This window comes from Microcaecilia unicolor, chromosome 6 (assembly GCF_901765095.1).
Source record: "Microcaecilia unicolor chromosome 6, aMicUni1.1, whole genome shotgun sequence".
NCBI classification, from domain to species: domain Eukaryota; kingdom Metazoa; phylum Chordata; class Amphibia; order Gymnophiona; family Siphonopidae; genus Microcaecilia; species Microcaecilia unicolor.
Window position 1 is genome coordinate 251914582 of NC_044036.1, and position 20368 is coordinate 251934949.

The following is a 20368-nucleotide window of genomic DNA, read 5'->3' on the forward strand; positions in this document are numbered from 1 at the left end:
TAACAAAGCCTACCACGAGAACCCATAATTAACTAGAACTCAACCCCTTTACTCCTTGATTCAGAATATCTTACTCTACAACTGCTTGACCAGATCCTCCTGTCTTCATTTATCTCTTTCTAACACCAACTGTATTCTACTCCTTGTTATGGCGATGCCATAACAGATCTTTGTAAGCCACATTGAGCCTGCAAATAGGTGGGAAAATGTGGGATACAAGTGCAATAAATAAATAATAAATAAATAAACACATTTAGGAGCATGCTGTTCTAAAAGTGTTGACCCTGGTTTTGTGATTATTAAGAAACAGCAATATGAGGGGGGGTTATTGTTTAGGAGAATAATTTTTTGTTTTTCTGTTCCCTTTCCCAAGCTGTCTTTTCCCAGCAAAGCGATAGGGATGGGTGCATTTTTTCACGTTCCTTTAGCGTCACTTGCTAAGACTAGAATCTTTACAGCTAAATTCATGTGATTTCTTTTTTTTTAATCATTGCTGCAGGGACCTCCTGGAGCCCCAGGTCAAGTGGGATCCTTAGGATTACCAGGCATACAGGTGTGTGTTTTTGTTTCATGATAAACATTATGAATGTGAGTAAAAACCAGGGTTTGAATTTATTGAGAAACAAGCTGGCTGGTTGCAGCTAAGGATATATATCAGCACAGAAATCAATTCCTGACTAAGCGTATTCTTAAGTGGCACTTAGATTTTGGCGCAGTATATAGGATACGCTTAGTTGATATCTCAGCGCCTAAAACTATGCACCTCCATTTACACCAATGAAAATGTGGCGTAAATCCTGGCGTGTAGATTTAGGCACACAGGGCCATATTCTATAACTACATGTGTAAGTTTCTGAATGTCCGTGAAATGCCCATAACCATACCCCTTTTGCCTGCGCACGTTAGAAGTTAGGTGCACTGCGTTACAGAATATGCTTAATGAGTTAATTAAATTCTAATTAGTCAATTAGTTCTTATTATTGCTTGTTAAGAGCTGTTATCACTGATTAGTTTGTTAAGCCAATTAAGTTACGCGTGTTATTATAAAATACGCTTTTATTTCGGCATGGCTCTCTAGGCGTGCTGTATAGAATCCGGGGGATAGTACTTCATAGTGCTTGTTTTGCTCCTACAGTGCAAAGTGTGTGGCATTGGCACACCTAGCTTGAGGCACCAAATTATCAAATCTCCCTTCCTCTGCCTTGTTGAAGAGACAAGTATTTAGGTGCTATTTTGTAAAGGTACATAGGTGCCTATGGGTCAATGTGTGTATTTTTATGCCAGTCAGAATTTTGTAACTGGCCATTTACGAGCCCCATGCAGCCACATATGCACAAAAATAACTTTATAAAATTACCCTCAAAGGTCTAGGAGTGTGGGTGCAAGAGGATTTTGAATGAAATGGCACCTATGTAAATTGTCTCTTCAGCCTTGCACTGCTACCTATTTTACAAAAGGTCTGCCCCCCCCCCCCCCCTAATGAGAAACTCTGGCTACACTTCTGATTACCCCCTTTATATTCCCAACCAGTACCATATTATTCAAGAGTTAATAGGAGTATTTCCACTTAAAGAGAATAATTTTCAGAAAGGGAGGCCCAATAAGGCGTCCCACAGGGAGATATATTGCATAGTGCTCTGAGTGAGGCTGTTGTGTGACCTTTGCAGGCTGTATTTTGATTTTTAGCCCTCTTTTGATGGGCAAACCTAAGGAGAAGGTAGATGGGTCTCCTGGGTGTGTGTGTGTGTGGGGAGGGTACTACAAAAATTAGCATAAAAGACACAAACTATAACTATCCATGTATTTTGCAACTCTGGAGACTGAAATTTTCACTACCAGAAATGAAAAATTACTGATAACACATTCCTGCCAGTACGTACAATCCTTATCAGCAGTTAGTTCATAATTAAGAGTTATATGCATCTAGCATTTTCACATAATTTGTTTTTTTGTTTGCTTGTTTTTTTTCTTTTTTAAATTATTATGCATGGTGCTGTCCAGAGCAAATAACTTAGTAACACAATTCCTGTTGACATGCAGTGGTAAAACATTGGAATAGCAAGGTCACCGCTCTGTCCCACCAGCTGCTGGGGCTACGTCCCTGGCTGGGTGGGATGAAGTATGGGGTGCTTTGTATGTTCATCTGTCCAGGATGAAAAATAGAGGAAGAAAATAAAACTGGCTTGGACATACAGTGACATCCTAAAAGCAGCCTAGTTTCTATGGCTGGCAGCTGGGATACAGCCTTTCCATTGTAAACCAAAAGAATTGTGCAGACTGGATTGGCAAATGGTCCTTTTCTCATGTTGTGTATTATGTTAGTGCCTGGAAACTTAACCAGACCATCATATTTTAGTTAAGTCAAGAACATGAATGTTGGTCGAGATTTTACCTTCACACATGGTCTGAATGCTTGTCTGATGTCTTGTTCAATTTTAGGGTCCCATGGGTGAGAGGGGGCAGTCCAGTGACCCAGGAGAGCCCGGGCAAATGGTGAGCAGCTGAAGGGTGATATACCACTGAAGCTGAAAATTAGATGGGTTGTTTGACTGTGACTATATTTTGGTAGAACTGAAGATTGAATTGCTGTACTGTAGGCAACACCCAAGGGAAGTTATCAGCCATGGTGTTCACTCTGCTGTGGTCTTTGTACTAGGGCAACTAGATATGGAGAGCAGCATGCCTATGTTGACAGTGGTAATTGGGCAGTAATGTACATGACACCTTGTGTTACAGTGGGTACCTGTCTATATTACCCCATATGAATTCCAGAAGGAGGCTAGTTTTGAAAGTGCAAATGTTGAGATGAGCATCAACAGGGAATCTGAGAGTCTGAGATCTTCTGCAGCATACCTTGGCACAGGGGTGAGGTTCATGCCTGCCATGCTATACACTAAATTAACACAACAATAAAAAAAAAAACATATCTTGCCATTTCAATTCATAATATGCATAATTTTTCATACTGAGTGACAGTGTGTATGAATATATGTACAAAATTAACCCATTTACAGACATTACTGTGGAGGGATTAGAGTTCCTGAATCCTTCTCATTGGAGAGTTAAGAATAAATTTGTACGTTTTTGTATAGAGGAAGGGCGAGCAGGTTCACAACACTGTGTAACTAGTTGATACTGAGTGGTTGGAAATTATAGTAGCATGGCAGAGGTGTGCATTTCATTTGCAGTTTTGGTTCAGAAAATATTATATGTGCATAGAATATGCACTATAAATTGACTATACTCACATAAAAGCCCATATATTAATCAAATTTGGCATGCATTAATTTCTGAACAGAACCAAACTGACAATTTTTTATTTGTACACTCTCTAGTTTCAACAAACCACATCTGATTCTGAAATGTTTTCTCTTTTTTGTGTTTCAGGGGCCCATAGGACAGCCAGGTCCAGAGGGCAGAAGTGGTTATAAAGGAGAAAAGGTATTTTTCTGTAAACTCCAGTCATTATAACTATTTAAGAGTCAGAACGCTACAAAAGGTATCGGATATTGATAGACCTTAAAATGCTCAATTCCTTATCATCCCCTCATATCAGTCCAGATGCTTGGGTTATGCTCTCCTGTCAGGTGGAGATTGAGAACTAAGAACTATATGCAACCTCTTAACCAGCCAGTATTTCTCAGTCTCCAGCAGGAGGTAAGTTAGATAACCGTTGCAGCCTCTTCTCAAGTCTGGTAGGATAGTTGTTTGTTTTGGTTTTTCTGGAGTTAAAAAAAAAAAAAGAGAGAGGGAGAGACAAAAGCTAGTGAATGAGGCTAAGACTTGAGGAGCTTGGCCATTCCAGGAACCTCAGTGTGTTACACCTGGTTCCAGGTCCTTCCCTCCTCTCTCCAAACACCCCTTTTAATCTTGGTGTTTAAGAGGTAGTTATATGCCTCAGTCCCTTCCTCACAAAAAGGGACCCTGAGTGCCCAAGCTAAGCCTTCCTGCAACAGGGAAAAAAAAAAAAAGCTTTTGGCTACTATACAGTGTGTTTCTGTCTGCTAATTTCTTTTTGTGTGAAAGCAAGACTGTTTCAGTTTTTTGTGTGGAGGGAGAGTTTTTTTTGTTTTCTTGTATAGTTAAGTTACATTTGTTTTAAAACAAATGGGAGGAAATATTTTTTCACTCAATGAATAGCTATGGAACTTGTTACTGGAGAATATGGTAATAGCAATTAGCATATCTGGGTATAAAAAAAGGGTTGGACAAGTTCCTAGAGGAAAAGCTCATAGTCTGCTATTGAGACAGACATGGGGAAGCCACTGCTTGCCCTGGAATTGGTAGCATGGAATGTTGCTACTATTTGAGTTTCTGCCAGGTACTTGTGACCTGGATTGGCCACTGTTGGAAGCAGGATACTGGGCTAAATGGACCATTGGACTGACCCAGTATGGCTATTCTTATGTTCTTATAATCATTCTAGGTTCTCGGCTAGGGGGTCATCTAACACAGGTCACTTCAGAGAATCTAGCAGATTTAGCTTTGATAAAGTGAGTGATACTTAATAATCTAGGTTCTCTTTTAGAGGTCATTCCTTTTGAGGCACTCATAAAAGTGAACAGGATTTTGCTGGAACTTCTGCAGGTTTATTGTTTACAGAGCGCTTATTATACCACTAAATGAGAAAATGCTCAAAGCCGTTTACAAACTAATTAGAAAAAGGAAAGGAAGGCCATAAATGTAAAGGAATGAGAGAGAAAAAAAAACTAGGCTGGGTGCTGTGCAGGTCAATATGCACTCACCAGTCTACAGGAAAAGGGTCAGAGGAAGGGCATGAGATTCTGAAAGCTAGTTTAAAAAGGTAGGAAGCTCTGAATACAATATACAAGGGCTCGTTACAGAGCTCAGGTGGCAGTGAGTTCCAAAAAGAGGGGGCTAGACAGAAAAATGCTGAATGACATGTAAATTGAAATTGATGGAATACATAAGCGGTGTGCATAGACTGAGCGTGACAGGTGAACTCGGTAATATGGGATAATAAGGAACAATAGGAAGGGGTGGAACCAAAGAGAATTTTGTGTGTTAAAGTAAGCATTTTGAATTAGGTTCAGTATTGAACCAGCAGTCATTGGTGTTGGTTTAGAAGTGGGAAAACCCTGTCAAATTTGTTTGCTCAGATGAGAATGCGAATATCAGTGTTTTGAATTGACTATAGGCATTTGAGTAATTTTGAAGAACCAGCATAGAAAACCTTACAATAGTTGAGTCTTGAGACTACAGATGAATGACAGGGTGGGAGGGTGTCAAAGTACTTCCATATAGAATGAAAGCAACATAATGCAAAGAAACAAGATCTGGCAACCAGTGAGACATGCTGGTTGAACTGGAGTTACTGGTCAAGCTGTATACCCAAGTAGCAAAAGAAAACTAAATATATGGGTAAGCTGAAAAGTAGGTGTGGAATTGGGCCAAAGGGCTGGCCAGTGAGCCAGCAAGCAGTTGTTTTGGAGGGGTTCAAAATCAATTTTCTCTTGGTGAGCCAAAAGGAAACTGTGTCTAGAAAGGTCTGGTATTTGAGCAATCCAGGCTGTCGGGATCGTGAAGGGAGTAGGAAAATGTCATCTGCAAAATTATAGACAGCAGTGATATAGTTTTGAATAAGTGTGAATATTGGACTTTAAAAAATGTTAGAGAGAATCAGTGCAAGGACAGAGCCCTAAGGACACCACAAGGCAGAGAGTAAGAAATTGAAGAACCCAGTGAGGTGCTTACAGTGTAAGAGTGAGGTTCAAGAAAAGAGCAGAACCATTTAAGTACTGTACCAGAAAGCCCAAGAGAGGCCAATCTAACAAGAAAGAGGTGATGATCAACCAGATAGAAAGCAGAGCTGAGGTCAAGGGAGATGGCCAAGACCATATATTTAAATAATATTCTGGCTTGGATACTGTGGGTTTAGCAGAGGGGTGCAGACTGCTGGAATTTCCTGGAAGCCAATAAGTTGCAAGATCCGAGACAACATGGTTTTACCAAAGAGAAATCGTGCCAAACGAATCTCATTGAGTTCTTTGATAGGGTGACAGGAGAATTGAATCAGGGACGAGCTATGGACGTCATCTAGCAAAGCTTTTGACACGGTTCCCCACAGGAGGCTTTTAAATAAACTGGATGGGCTGCAGATAGGACCCTAAGTGGTGAACTGGATTAGGAACTGGTTGACGGACAGATGCCAGAGTGTGGCGGTGAATGGAGTTCGCTCGGAGGAGGGAAAGGTGAGTAGTGGAGTGCCTCAAGGATCGGTGCTGGGGCCGATTCTGTTCAATATATTTGTGAGTGACCTTGCCGAGGGGTTAGAAGGTAAAGTTTGCCTATTTGCGGATGATACTAAAATCTGTAACAGAGTGGACACCCCGGAGGGAGTGGAAAACATGAAAAAGGATCTGAAGAAGCTAGAAGAATGGTCTAAGGTTTGGCAATTAAAATTCAATACATATACTTTCCACAATGTGATTTTCCAGATTTAATTTGTGATGTGCTATCTCTCACTGTTACCAATAACCTACCCTTCAATTATGGGCTGCTCATGTCTTTGTCAGTGGGCAAACTTACAAAATCAGCAAGGGATCAAATACTTATTTCCACCACTGTACATGCTCTTATTTATTCAAATCTAGTTTTACAAATAAACATTTTAAATAGCACTTACTAATAATACTACATCAGGCTGCACGCCGAGTGGTAGTCGGCCGGACTTCCGCCCTGGAATCGCACCACCGGAAACTATTGTGCGTCAACCGCAATGGTATGTGAATTAAATACCCAGGGGCTCATTAAACAGACGTGCACGTCGATAATTACATCACACCCACTCGACCTCCAAATTGAGGCCGTGCGGTGTTACTGTCCCCCATGTGTAAATGTATCGCTGCTCCAATAGTAATAGACGAGCGCTAATGTCCCCACTTCTATTGGTGGGTACAATCTGCGATAATACTACGCATTGGAGCTGTTCAATGGTGTGATTGTGTCGCTGCCAGTGGGACACCAGCGGATTCTCCTTTTTACCTAACCTTAAATTACTGACATGTTCTGCCAATCGATTCTTTAATTGTCTCTTTGTATGGCCTATGTAATATAGTGCACACGGGCACCAAATACAATAAACTACACACTCACTGATACATGTAGTATTTTGTCTTAAAAAGAATTGTTTATCGCTATGTGGGATATTGATCACGTTGGTGTCCACAGAATAGCAACAATACACACATTTACCACAGGGGGAATGTCTACCCATACTGTTTTGTCGTTTGGAACGTTTGAGCAACTCCCCTATGTTGGCCTGTTGTGCATACGCCACTTTGGGACGTTCCCTGAACTCTGAATGAACAGACAGGACATGCCAGTATCTGTGGATGATTGAAGAGATGCCCACTGCTCTATGTGAAAACGGAATGACACATGCCATTGTGTTACTGGAGGAGACCTGACCTGAATAGAACAACCAAGGACGATAGGCATATAGCGCCCTCTTATAAGCACTCCGTATAACCTGCTTCGGATATCCACGCTCTATAAATCTATCACTCATCTCCCGAGCTTGAACTCTGAATTCACTAACTGAAGAACATAGACGGCGTAACCTCAAAAATTGGCCCACAGGAACACCCCTCCTCAGAGCCTTATGGTGGAAGCTCTGATAATGAAGAAGGGTGTTCCTGTCGGTCGGCTTACGATAAATAGTCGTAGCAAATCCACCATCTAATGTTCTAATGATTTTGATATCCAAAAAATCAAGCTCGTGGGTATCCCTTCTAGAGGTGAATTTAATGTTAACATCAACATCATTGAGACTTTCGATGAAGGCATTGAGAGCGCTAAGGGGGCCACGCCAAAACAAAATAACATCGTCAATGTACCTTTTCCACATAACAACGTGGCGGTACCAACTCGAAGTGTAAACATGAGTACTTTCATATTGAGTCATGTATAAACAGGCCAGGGAAGGTGCGACTGTAGCTCCCATCGCAACTCCCCGGGTCTGTACATAAAACTGATCATTAAATTGAAAATAATTATGCCCAATCACCAAAGTTAACAGTGTTTTTAACACTTCAATTTTAGGCAAAGGCAATTGTAGATCAATCAGATGATCACATGCTAACTGTATAGCCTGTGCTTGCGGAATGTTAGTGTATAAGGCGACAACATCCAACCCCACCATGTAAAACTCCTCGCCACAACAAGGGTCCATTTGGTCTAATATCTGAATAAAATGCATGGAGTCTCGAACATAGGATGTAGCTCTTTTAACTATAGGGTTAAGCAGTTTGTCAATATACTTAGATATAGGTTCTAATACCGAGTCACGTGTAGAGACTATTGGACGACCAGGTGGATCCACGAGAGATTTATGGACCTTAGGGACAAAGTATATATATGGTACTTTTGGATTGGGATGACATAAATATTTCTGATCGGTCCTAGTGAGGACCCCATTCAACACAGCCTCAACCACACATTTTTCTATTTGGTCCTGCAACCATTTAGTAGGATCATGATCAATAGGAGTATAATATTGTATCTGATTCAATTGATTCATCCCTTCACGTATATATTTGTCCCTGTCCATGATCACCGTGGATCCGCCTTTATCTGCCCGCTGAATAATAATTCTGTCATTATTTAGCCAAATCCGTTATACTTTGACGCTGCACTCGAGACAAATTGCTTACTTGTTTATACCCTCGGGACTCCAAATCATCTACCGCCGCCAAAACTAGTTTTTGGTAGGCCGCAATGGAAGGATCCACCACTCCGGGGGGCATCCATCGAGATCTAACTCCTGGTTTAATAAGGGGTCTATTATCATTATCTAGTTGGGCGGGATTACCAAAGTGGAGTCGTAACCTTAAGTCGCGAAAGAACCTATGTAAACCTCTTCTAGTTTCAAAAGGGTCATATCTGTTCGAAGGAACAAATGATAACCCCTTGGCCAAGGTCTCCTCCTGCACCACAGTCAATCTGTTGTTTGATATATTAATTACCGTACTTATTTCTTGAGATTAAAATTCAATGCCAAGAAATGCAAAGTGATGCACTTAGGGAATAGAAATCCACGGGAGACGTATGTGTTAGGCGGCGAGAGTCTGATAGGTATGGACGGGGAGAGGGATCTTGGGGTGATAGTATCTGAGGATTTGAAGGCGACGAAACAGTGTGACAAGGTGGTGGCCGTAGCTAGAAGATTGCTAGGCTGTATAGAGAGAGGTGTGACCAGCAGAAGAAAGGAAGTGTTGATGCCCCTGTATAAGTCTTTGGTGAGGCCCCATCTGGAGTATTGTGTTCAGTTTTGGAGGCCGTATCTTGCTAAGGATGTAAAAAGAATCGAAGCGGTGCAAAGAAAAGCTACGAGAATGGTATGGGATTTGCGTTACAAGACATATGAGGAGAGACTTGCTGACCTGAACATGTATACCCTGGAAGAAAGGAGAAACAGGAGTGATATGATACAGATGTTCAAATATTTGAAAGGTATTAATCCGCAAACGAACCTTTTCCGGAGATACGAAGGCGGTAGAACGAGAGGACATGAAATGAGATTCAAGGGGGGCAGACTCAAGAAAAATGTCAGGAAATATTTTTTCACGGAGAGAGTGGTGGATGCTTGAAATGCCCTCCCGCGGGAGGTGGTGGAGATGAAAACGGTTACGGAATTCAAACATGCATGGGATAAACATAAAGGAATCCTGTTCAGAAGAAATGGATCCTCAGGAGCTTAGCCGAGATTGGATAACAGAGCCGCGGAGCTGGTGGTTGGGAGGCGGGGATAGTGCTGGGCAGACTTATATGGTCTGTGTCAAAGCCAATGGTGGGAGGCGGGGATAGTGCTGGGCAGACTTGTACGGTCTGTGCCCTGAAAAAGACAAGTACAAATCAAGGTAAGGTATACACAAAAAAAGTGGCACATTTCTTGGGCAGACTCATGGGCGTAGATTGGGGGGGGGCGAGGGGGGGCATTGCCCCCCCAAACGAGTCACACCGGCGAACTGGCGGGGCTTAATTGTGTCTTCCCCGCCGGCGCTGCCTCAGTCCCTGACTCCCTGCAGCATTTTTGTCCGTCGCCGTCAGCGCTGCCATTCATTCTCACAGGCAGCCTCGTTCCCGCTCCCCTTTGCCGCTTCCACTCCTCCGACCGGCTCTCTCTGATGCACTTCCTGTTAAACAGGAAGTGCATCAGAGAGAGCCGGAGGACGCGGCAAAGGGGAGCGGGAACGAGGCTGCCTGTGAGAATGAATGGCAGCGCTGACGGCGACGGACAAAAATGCTGCAGGGAGTCAGGGACTGAGGCAGCGCCGGCGAGGAAGAGCGAGGCAGCATGCTGGCTGGTGGCAGGGAGAGACAGTCACAGGAGCACTGTTGAGGTGATGGGGTAATGCTAGGTAGAGGTGAGCGAGAGAGGTGGGGAATGTTGGTGGGGGAGATGCATGGAGGAGAGAGAGGGAGAAATAATACTGGATGTGGAGGAGGAGGGAGGGACAGCAAGAGAAAAGGTGAAATGTTGGAACATGGAAGTGGGAGGGAGGGAGACAGAGAGAGATGCTGTATGGGGATGGGAGAGATGCTAAAAGGGGAAGGAAGAGAACGAAAGAGATAGATGTTGGGCCCAGGGTGCAAGGAAGGGAGATACTGAGAGTGATGTGGGCAGTGGGAGAGAAGAAGGAGGGAAGAGAGGTTGTACATGGGGATGGATGAGAGGGAGGGATAGATATACATTAGAGGGGAAAGAGAAAAAGAGGGAGATTGTGGATCCAGGGACAGAAGGGAGTGAGGGAGAAATGCTGGACAATTGGAGGGAGGGGAGAGAGAGAGGAAGAAATGCTGGACCACAGGGAGGGGGGGGGGCTGGAATATACTGGGGTGTGGATGGAAGGGACAGGGAGATATTAGGCTACAAAGGGAGAAAGGGAGCAGGCGTGCTGGGCTAGAAGGTTGGAGGGAGGAAGATGCTGCAAATGGTGGAACTATTTGGGAGAGGCCAAAGGGGAGGCGGGAAGGAAACAAATGAGAGGATGATAGTGATGGGGGGGGGGGCAGAAATGTGGTAATGGAGAGTTGATTAAAGATGAAAGGAAATGGAAGGTTGGAGGAAGGACTGAGAAGAGGAATGGGGCAGCTAGTGGGTGAGAGAAGGAAATGGAATTTGATAGCTGAAAACTAAAAAGGAGAAGGATAAGGACGAGGGTGAAATTTAAGTGAACAGAGAGGCAGCAAAGAAAAAAAAACAGAGGAAACAGCTAAAAAAAGAAATAATGTGTCAAAGGTAGGTGTAGTGAAGGAATGGAATAAGACAGGAGAGAAGAGAAAAGACAAATGGACAGCAAGCAGTTGAAGGAGAATTAGCAGAAAGACAGGAAAAGAGGAAACTGGAACCAGCATGATTGAACAGTAAAATGTCCAGACAACAAAGGTACAAAAAAGTATTTTATTTTGAATCTATTAAATGGAATATCAAATGGAAAGAAGATACTGCATAAAACAGAAGACACTGGGACCAAAGCGAATAGAAAAACTAAATGATCAGACAACAAAGGTAGAAAAAAGTATTTTATTCAGAATTTATTAATTGGAATATGTCAGCTTTCTGTGAAATTTTGCATGTAAGTTTCAATTTTTCTGGTATTGCTGCATGCTGAGTCTGACATCGAGTTAACTTTCCAGTTCAGTATGTTGCCTTCATATTTTTTGCTTTCTAGTTCCTTGTGTCATGTCTGTTGTCATGTGTTTTTCACGAGGTAGTGTATTGGTGTTTTAGAGCCTGGTGTAATTACAGTTCTGCCTTTTCACGCATAAGGTTGCAGCTCGTCCTGTCCTTGGAATTAGTGCTGTTATGGTTTAGTAAGGTTATGAGTGTGTTTTTGCACAAGTTTGTGTATAGTGTGTTGCAGTGGAGAGATTGTGTGTTGGCTTTACTGAGGTGACACCAAAACATCAGAAAGGGTGTAGAGCCTAAATCATGACACACTACCTCTTGAAGGATCTACATATAGAGCTTATGCATTTCTAAGGTCAACACTGGCATGGTATGGGAAAAGGGGTGGGGAAATACTACTGGAGTGGAAGAAGGAAAGAAGGAAGGGAGAAAGAGCTGGCTTGATATCTCATACATATTCATTATGGTTATTCCCAAAAAAAGCCAGCTTTTTTTCCCTTCCTTCCTTCCTTCCTCCATATTAGCATATTCATTTGCATATGTATATATGCAAATGAATATGCTAATATGCTCTGCCCCATCCTTTGCCCCCCCAAATGAAACAGTCAAACTACGCCTATGGGCAGACTGGATGGACTGTGCAGGTCTTTTTCTGCCGTCATCTACTATGTTACTATGTTACCTCTGACAATCCCCAGTGGCCCTCATCGGTTCACATTCACACAGCAAAACTTGAGTTTTCGATTTCAGTATCTGTTTCAGCTTTGCCTGAAACCAGGTGATGAGTTTCTGCTGCGGTCAAAACTGAAAAAAAAAAAGCAGTTTCTGTCTGCCTCTACAGCATATTGTACTTGGTTGAAAGACATTGTTTTAAAGTTTACTAAGTAAAGAAATGTAGGGAGGACAATTTTCAAAGCTATTTATGCAAATAAATAATAATGTTGCCATGTAAACTGGCCATCTGAAAATTTCTGTCCTCAGTCTCCACCCTAAAAGCAAGTATGTTTATGCAGTGGCGTAGCCAGAAGGCAATTTTTGGGTGGGCCAACAGGTTGGATGGGTGGGCACTAGAGTTGCCAACTTTTTTGAAAAAGAAAAAAAACAGCAAACCTGATGCACCCATGCTCTGTCCCTACCCCACTCCCCATAACTTCAATGAGGGTTGCAGTGCAGGCTTCAGTGGCTGCAGGCCAATTTAGAGCTAAGGGAAGTACAATAGACTGCACTATTCAGCCCCACTGAGCCATGGTCCTCCAACACATATATGGTATTGAAGCCAAACACATTCTGCATCCAGAGAACCTCCTGGCCCTCCACCAACAATGGATACAGAGCACAGCAAGGACAATTCTCCATAAAACTCATCATATAAAGAAATTTTGTTTTCTAGTGTAATCTCAATTACAGACATATTATAAATTAACTTTAAAAAAAATCTATAAAACAAAAGTCACTCAGAACCTAGAACAAATCTACCATGCCAACACTAACTTCCAAAAACAAAGATCCTAACTATGAAAAAGAAGTGCCTTAAATATTATAGTAGGGCCCTAAAATACAAATACATTTATCAGGAAAGCTGAACAAGCCAAATTACTACAGAATGCTACATGGAAACTTCATGCTAACAGAATACCTCAGTCACACACACAAGACACAAATGCCAAATACAGAATAAGTGACTACAAACTCTAGAAATATAAATTAAATGGAAACCCCAAGAAACTAGACCTTGCATGTAGTACAACACCAGAGAAACAAGAAAGAAAGGCATTTGCTCCTGTGCAAAATATAAAGATGGCACATGCCAGGGATGGTGTTAGGGGATGCAACTAGGGCAATTGTGCTTGGTTCCTTGGCCAGAGAAAGCCTGCATGCTGGAAGCTGAAGGCGCAGCCTGGTATTGGACTTTGGGGTCCTTTCCTAGATTTCTTTCCTGGACCCCAGCCATGTTTACCATCAACTTTGGCAAGATGTACATTCCAAATCCAACATATTATATTCACAACATTGAAAATAAAATATTTTTTATACCTTTTTGTTGTCTGGTCATTTTTTCTCAAATCATATTGGTCACAGTCTCTGGTTTCTGCTTCCCTCTGTCTTCTCTTAACTCACTTGCCAGGATCTCCTATTTGACATTTCTTCTTTCTTCATGTCCATCATCCATCTCCCATCTCTGTTTTCCTATATTTCCTTGTTCATTATCTCCCCTGTGTTCATATCTCCTCATCCATCATCATTCCTCTGTGCACCTATGCACCCCATGCCCAGCATATCCCTTCTGCGTTCCTATTCTCTCCCTTATCTGGTATCTCCCCCCCCCCCCCCGTGTCCATATACCCCCCTCTCCAGAGTCCAGCATTTTATCTCTATTCCATATCCCCGTTCCCCCCCCCCCCCCTTGGTCAGGCATTACCCCTCTGTGCCCATGTGCTATCCCCATACAGCATCTCACATTTGTGTCCCTGTCCCCATGCTCCCACCTAATGCCCATCATCTCCCTTCTGTATCTGTATACTTCCCTATGTCCCTTTTCTCCCTCCTCCACACCAATGTGTCCCTCTCCTCTCTGATCCCACCCCCCCAACCAGCTTCTCTTCCTCTCTTTCCTTCCCCTTATGCATCTGGCTCTTTCTCCCTGCATCTCTCTCCCTTCCCTCTGCATATGCAGCACCTCTCCTTCAGCCCCCCCTCCCCCACACGTCCAGCATCTCTCTCCCTTTCATCCAGCCCCCCTACATGTTCAGCACCTCTTTCCCTTTCATCCAGCCCCCATACATGTCCAGCACCTCTCCCTTTCACTTCAACCCTCTGCATATCCAGCACTTCTCCCCTTTCCCTCCACCCCCCTGCATATCCAGCACCTCTCCCCTTCCTTCGACCCCCCTATATATCCAAAACCTCTCCCTTCCCTCCAACCTCCCCTCTGCAAATCCAAAACCTCTCCCCTTCCTTCCAACCTCCCCTCTGCAAATCCCAAAACCTCTTCCCTTCCCTCCAACCTCCCCGCTGCAAATCCCAAAACCTCTCCCCTTCCTTCCAACCTCCCCTCTGCAAATCCCAAAACTTCTCTCCCTTCCCTCCAACCTCCCCTCTGCAAATTCCAAAACCTATCCATTTCCTTCCAACCTCCCCTCTGCAAATCCCAAAACCTCTCTCCTTCCTTCCAACCTCCCCCTCTGCAAATCCAAAACCTCTTCTCTTCCCTCCAAACTCCCCTCTGCAAATCCAAAATCTCTCCCCTTCCCTCCAAACTCCCCTCTGCAAATTCCAAAACCTCTCCCCTTCCTTCCAAACTCCCCTCTGCAAATTCCAAAACCTCTCCCCTTCCTTCCAACCTCCCCTCTGCAAATTCCAAAACCTATCCCCTTCCTTCCAACCCTCCCCTCTGCAAATTCCAAAACCTCTCCCCTTCCTTCCAACCTCCCCTCTGCAAATTCCAAAACCTATCCCCTCCCTTCCAACCTCCCCTCTGCAAATTCCAAAACCTCTCCCCTTCCTTCCAACCTCCCCTCTGCAAATCCAAAACCTCTCCCCTTCCCTCCAACCTCCCCTCTGCAAATCCCAAACCTCTCTCCCTTCCCTCCAACCTCCCCTCTGCAAATCCCAAAACCTCTCTCCCTTCCCTCCAACCCTCTGCCCCTGGCAAGTCCAGCACCCTTCTGTTCCCTCCCCTCCCTGCCTCCCCTTACTGGGCCAGCACGCAGCACCCCACTGACTTCCTCACCCTCTCCCACCCCTGCCGCAGCGCTTCATTTAATGTTGTCAGTGCTGCTGTTACAGTTTCCCACCCCCGCAGCGGCGCTTTACACTTTACCTAACAACAACGCTACAGATGCAGCGCTGACGTCCGAGTCCGACGTCCTGCTCCGGGGCCTTCCACGCTGATGTAACTTCCTGTTACGGAAGCGGGACGCGGAAAGCCCCGGAGCAGGACATCGGACTCGGATGTCAGCGCTGCATCTGTAGCGTTGCTGTTAGGTAAAGTGTAAAGCGCCGCCGTGGGGGTGGGAAACTGTAACAGCAGGCACCAACAACATTAAATGAAGCGCTGCGGCAGGGGCGGGAGACGGTCACGATAAGGATCTGCTTCTGGGTGGGCGGGGCTTAGGCTAAACTGGGTGGGCCTGGGCCCATCCAGGCCCACCCATAGCTATGCCCTGTGTTTATGTGAGTGATATTGCTATTGATTGATAAAATCATTTATATTCTGTTGAATGATAGATGTTCTCAGGAAATTAGGCCACTACATAAGACTTAGTGAAAGAAACATGTCTGTAACACTAAAAACAAAATCAAATAAATAACTGATCACTGGGCAGTAGAAAACATTCAAACATACCCCACATGAAAAGCAGGTGCAACAATCTGTGGATCATTTGTACCCCCCCCCCCCCCCGGCAAGTTTCAGAGTGAAAGTGTGTGTATTCGTTAGCTCTGAAAGGAGGGACAAAGTTAACAATTAAAAAGTATCTGTTAACTTTGTGCCAATGTGGGCAGTTTGAGAATTTGTTTCAGAAAGATCAGTTTCTAAGTCCAAGTACCTTGGACTGCTAGCTGTTTGAAAATGCCCTCCCTCAATCTAGCTAAGAGAAAACATTGGGCTACACAACATATATACTTTTAATTGGATCAGTGGGGGGGGGGGGGGGGGGAGAGGACTGTATATAAGGGCTTATATTAGGGTAAAAGGATGCTGAGGTGGGGAAGGCATAGAGGCATACTTTCACAAAACTGCCTCCTTAAAAGCTGCTGCACAAAGTTTGTGCTAGTATGTGCCACTAAGAATTGGTGCTTGACAGTGTTTTATTAGACCCAAAGTGTACCAAAGCTTCCAATTGAAATATGAAGATCTAACCTTACAGCTCCCGGGCTGCAAATGTACTACTACTTTCAATACACCCGATGTGACTCCAACTCTCAGATACTACCCAGCCGTTAGAAGGTGGAGAAAAAAAGGCCTCAGTAATACCACCCAGCCAGCCTGTATTATCCAGCTATAAGGCGTGGGCCCGGTATACCATCATCTGGCCAAAAAAAAAAACTCCAGTTTCTTATGCTGAAGTGTTTACTGAAGAGTTCAAGTAACAAACCTGTGCATATGTACAGAACACAGAATGTAGAAAATCAGTTTAGTTCTACGCAATGTTCAATCACATGAATTAAGTATAGATGTACAACTTTGGTGCAAGAGCCCCACAGCACTTATGTGAAGATCAGTCTTGTGTCTCCTATTCATCCAGCGCTTCGCTGCTCCAATTTACCACCAAGTTGGTTCATCCAAATCCACGAAACAGACATAAGATTACACCCAGTTCTCCACCCCCAGAACACCTACATAATAGCACATACAGGCGGGCTTTCTTTCTTTTCATGTAGCTTATACCTTTTCAGCAGCAGTAGTTCAAGGTCAGCTACATTCAGGTAACAGTAGGTATTTCCCTGACCCCTGAGATCTTATTATCTAAGGGGTCCTTTTATTAAGGTGCACTTACAGACTTAACGCAAGCTACATGATAAGGCACCCTATGGACGTTTTATCATTTAGCATGCACTAATCATTAGTGCACCTTAGTAAAAGGACCATTAAGTTTGTACCTGAGGCAGAGGAGGGTTAAGTGACTGTTTTTTGTGCACCCCAGTTAGATTGCAGTTTCAAATCTATGCAAATTACTTTTCAGCAAAATGCTGCCTGCGTTAAAAGTAGCTGCAAAAAACTACCTGAATGCAATGTTAAAAGAAAAATGGATCCACGTTTTCTCTTTGAAATTTGTGTGGATAAGAAGTTCTGTGGACTTTTATATCAAGACAGGCAGCTTGAAAATCACCCCCCAATTATTAGAATGAACATTATTACCTGGCTATTGCTTCCATTGTGTCAAGTGGTAGGAAGGTAGTTGTTTACTTACCCAAAATGAGTATAAGAAAAATTGCCCCTTACATTGAAAATCACTTACATTCGGTAGTTTTCAGAAAATATGATGTAACAATGTTAATTTTTTGGCAGAGGGATACTTTGAAGAGTGTTAATTTTCTGCTCCCTGTCCTTGTCCTGTATTTCCTTTTACATGTTTCCTCTGTTGCCTTTTGTCTGCTTACACAGGGAGACACAGGAAGTGATGGTAGTCCTGGAGCCCCGGGCAATCCTGGTCAAAGGGTAAGCTTTGCTTTTGTATTCACCTTGGGTCCCGATGCTCAGAACTCCTGCAATAAGCCAACAATGCTGAAACTATACCACTGGAACAGTGTGCAGAATATTAGCTTGCCAATGCTCACAGGGAATGGTATGCAAATCATATGCATGCTGTTAAAGCAAAAGCAAGGAGGGGGGATGTGCAGAAGAGTTTTGCAGTAAGCCCAGTTCCTGTGCACGTGTGCCAAGCAAACCTGAATGTGAAGCATACATTGGCATCTGTTTCTGCGCCTTTAAATATATATTTCATTTAATTTATTTTTTTTACTTGAAAGGCTTATATTTAAACGCAAGAAACAGGTGCCAATGGTTGGTTTCATTTTTGGGTTTGCTCGGACTCGCGCACATTTGTTTCTCACTACTGGCACTTAGGGGCTTGCTTCAAAATTAAAGAGAAAAAGCTGCAAATTTAAAAGAGAGAATCATGAGAGAGCCTCTCTTCAAACATCCTAATGTTTGCTCTGAACTGGCATTATTTTTGGAACAGTAAGGGTGGCTCTGTTTTGTGCGCTGTTCTCTGAGCATTAGAAGGGAATAGGAAATGACCTCATTAACATCCGTTTGACTACATTAACATGCTATTTGCGCTAATTTTTTGCACACTCATTTCCCGTACTAGAGTCTCTGACCATTCTGTGCTCACTAATGCGGGTGCTAATCCTGCACTAATGGTTTCTGGCACCCACATTTGCTTGTAAGCTATCGGGGCCCGTCCCTTGCTATTTAGCTGGACTGGGGGAACTGAGGGCGGGGAATTTTGAGAACAGCTTTTCCCCAACTTTGAAAAGTGCTACTACTCAGCATAAATAGATGACAAATAAATGTTTTCTAATAGAACTCTTCCAATTGTTCTGCATAAGGTTAGGAATTCACTTTATTCAATGAGGTTTAATTCTGAAAAAAAAATGCCATTATTGGAAATTTCCTAGGTGTCTTCTGATTTGCTGTTATAAAGGACTCTATCATATTCAGAGCAAAACTGTTCTCTTTGAGCTACTGTTAAATTTATCTCAACTTATTGGATAACTTTGTAAAATAAAGCCTATGCAAAAAGTCATCTACAGTCAGAGGACTTGGTTTCATAGTACATTAACGCTCTAAACAGATAAGATCAAGGATTAAGTCCTGGGGGAATCCCCAGAACAGACTTTCACCACTTCTTTTCAAACTCCATAGAGCAGCAGGGATGTTGTGCTCTAGCCCTTCCCTTCCATGGAGCCCATGGAGCACATAGAGCAATGTCTGTGAGAATTTTTAAATCTTTATTTTTATTTCAAAATTTCTTTGTAGTACATCAATCAGATACGACAATTTCAAGTTCTGTGCAACAACTGTGAAAGTTGTGCATACTATGTTACTTAAATGCTGCATGCTTTATTTGTACTTTTTTCTGTTGAATTCTCCCTTCAAAAGGCTGAGCTCATCCTCTAACTTTCTCTCTTTCCAGGTTAATCCCTCTCCAGCTCTACTCCTTACTTTGCTTGAACACCTTCCTATGCTGCTCTCCCTTCCTTTCAACAGGTTCAACCCTCAGCTTTCTCCTCTACCCCTCAGCAGGTTTAATTTCATCTATGTGGGGGCTCTCTTATTAATATACATGGAGGGGCATAATCCTAAGGGACGCCCAAGTTTTGCTGAGGACGTCCTCACAAAACATCCTGGTGGAGGGGCGGGGAAACCCGTATTATCGAAACAAGATGGACGTCCATCTTTCGTTTCGATAATACAGTTGGGGACGCCCAAATCTTGAAATTTAGGTCGTCCTTAGAGATGGTCGTCCCTAGACTTGGTCGTTTCTGATTTTCAGCGATAATAGAAACCAAGGACGCCCATCTCAGAAACGACCAAATGCAAGCCCTTTGGTCATGGGAGGAGCCAGCATTCGTAGTGCTCTGGTCCCCCTGACATGCCAGGACATCAACTGGGCCCCCTAGGGGTCACTACAGTGGACTTGATAAATTGCTCCCAGGTACATAACTCCCTTACTTTGTGTGCTGAGCCCCCCAAAACCCACTACCCACAACTGTACACCACAACCATAGCCCTTATGGGTGAAGGGGGGCACCTAGATGTGGGTACAGTGGGTTTTGGAGGGCTCACATTTACCACCACAAGTGTAACAGGTAGGGGGGGTGGGCCTAGGTCCACCTGCCTGAAGTGCATTGCACCCACTAAAACTGCTCCAGGAACCTGCATAGTGCTGTGATGGACCTGAGTATGATATTTGAGGCTGGCATAGAGGCTGGTACAAAATATTTTTAAAGATGTTTTTTGAGGGTGGGAGGGGGTTAATGACCACTGGGGGAGTAAGGGGAGGTGATCCCCGATTCTCTCTGATGGTCATCTGGTCAGTTCGGGCACCTTTTTGTGGCTTGGTTGTAAGAAAAACAAGACCAGGTAAAGCCGTCCAAGTGCTCGTCAGGGGTGCCCTTTTTTTCCATTATGGGTCGAGGACGCCCATGTGTTAGGCATGCTCAAGTCCCGCCTTCGCTACACCTCCGACACGCCCCCGTGAACTT

At 43.6% G+C, this 20368-nt stretch overlaps 1 protein-coding gene across 2 annotated transcripts in view; it reads left to right on the plus strand.

Annotated features, from left to right (window-relative positions):
• Positions 1-20368, plus strand: part of LOC115472910 (collagen alpha-1(V) chain-like) — a 256126-nt gene that overhangs the window by 172423 nt on the left and 63335 nt on the right. The window contains exons 27-30 of one of the 2 annotated variants that reach the window (XM_030207418.1): positions 500-553; positions 2440-2493; positions 3388-3441; positions 17760-17813. In XM_030207418.1, the coding sequence (XP_030063278.1) occupies positions 500-553; positions 2440-2493; positions 3388-3441; positions 17760-17813 (216 nt within the window). The remainder of the gene's footprint in view (positions 1-499; positions 554-2439; positions 2494-3387; positions 3442-17759; positions 17814-20368) is intronic. The other variant, XM_030207419.1, reaches the window with a different exon arrangement.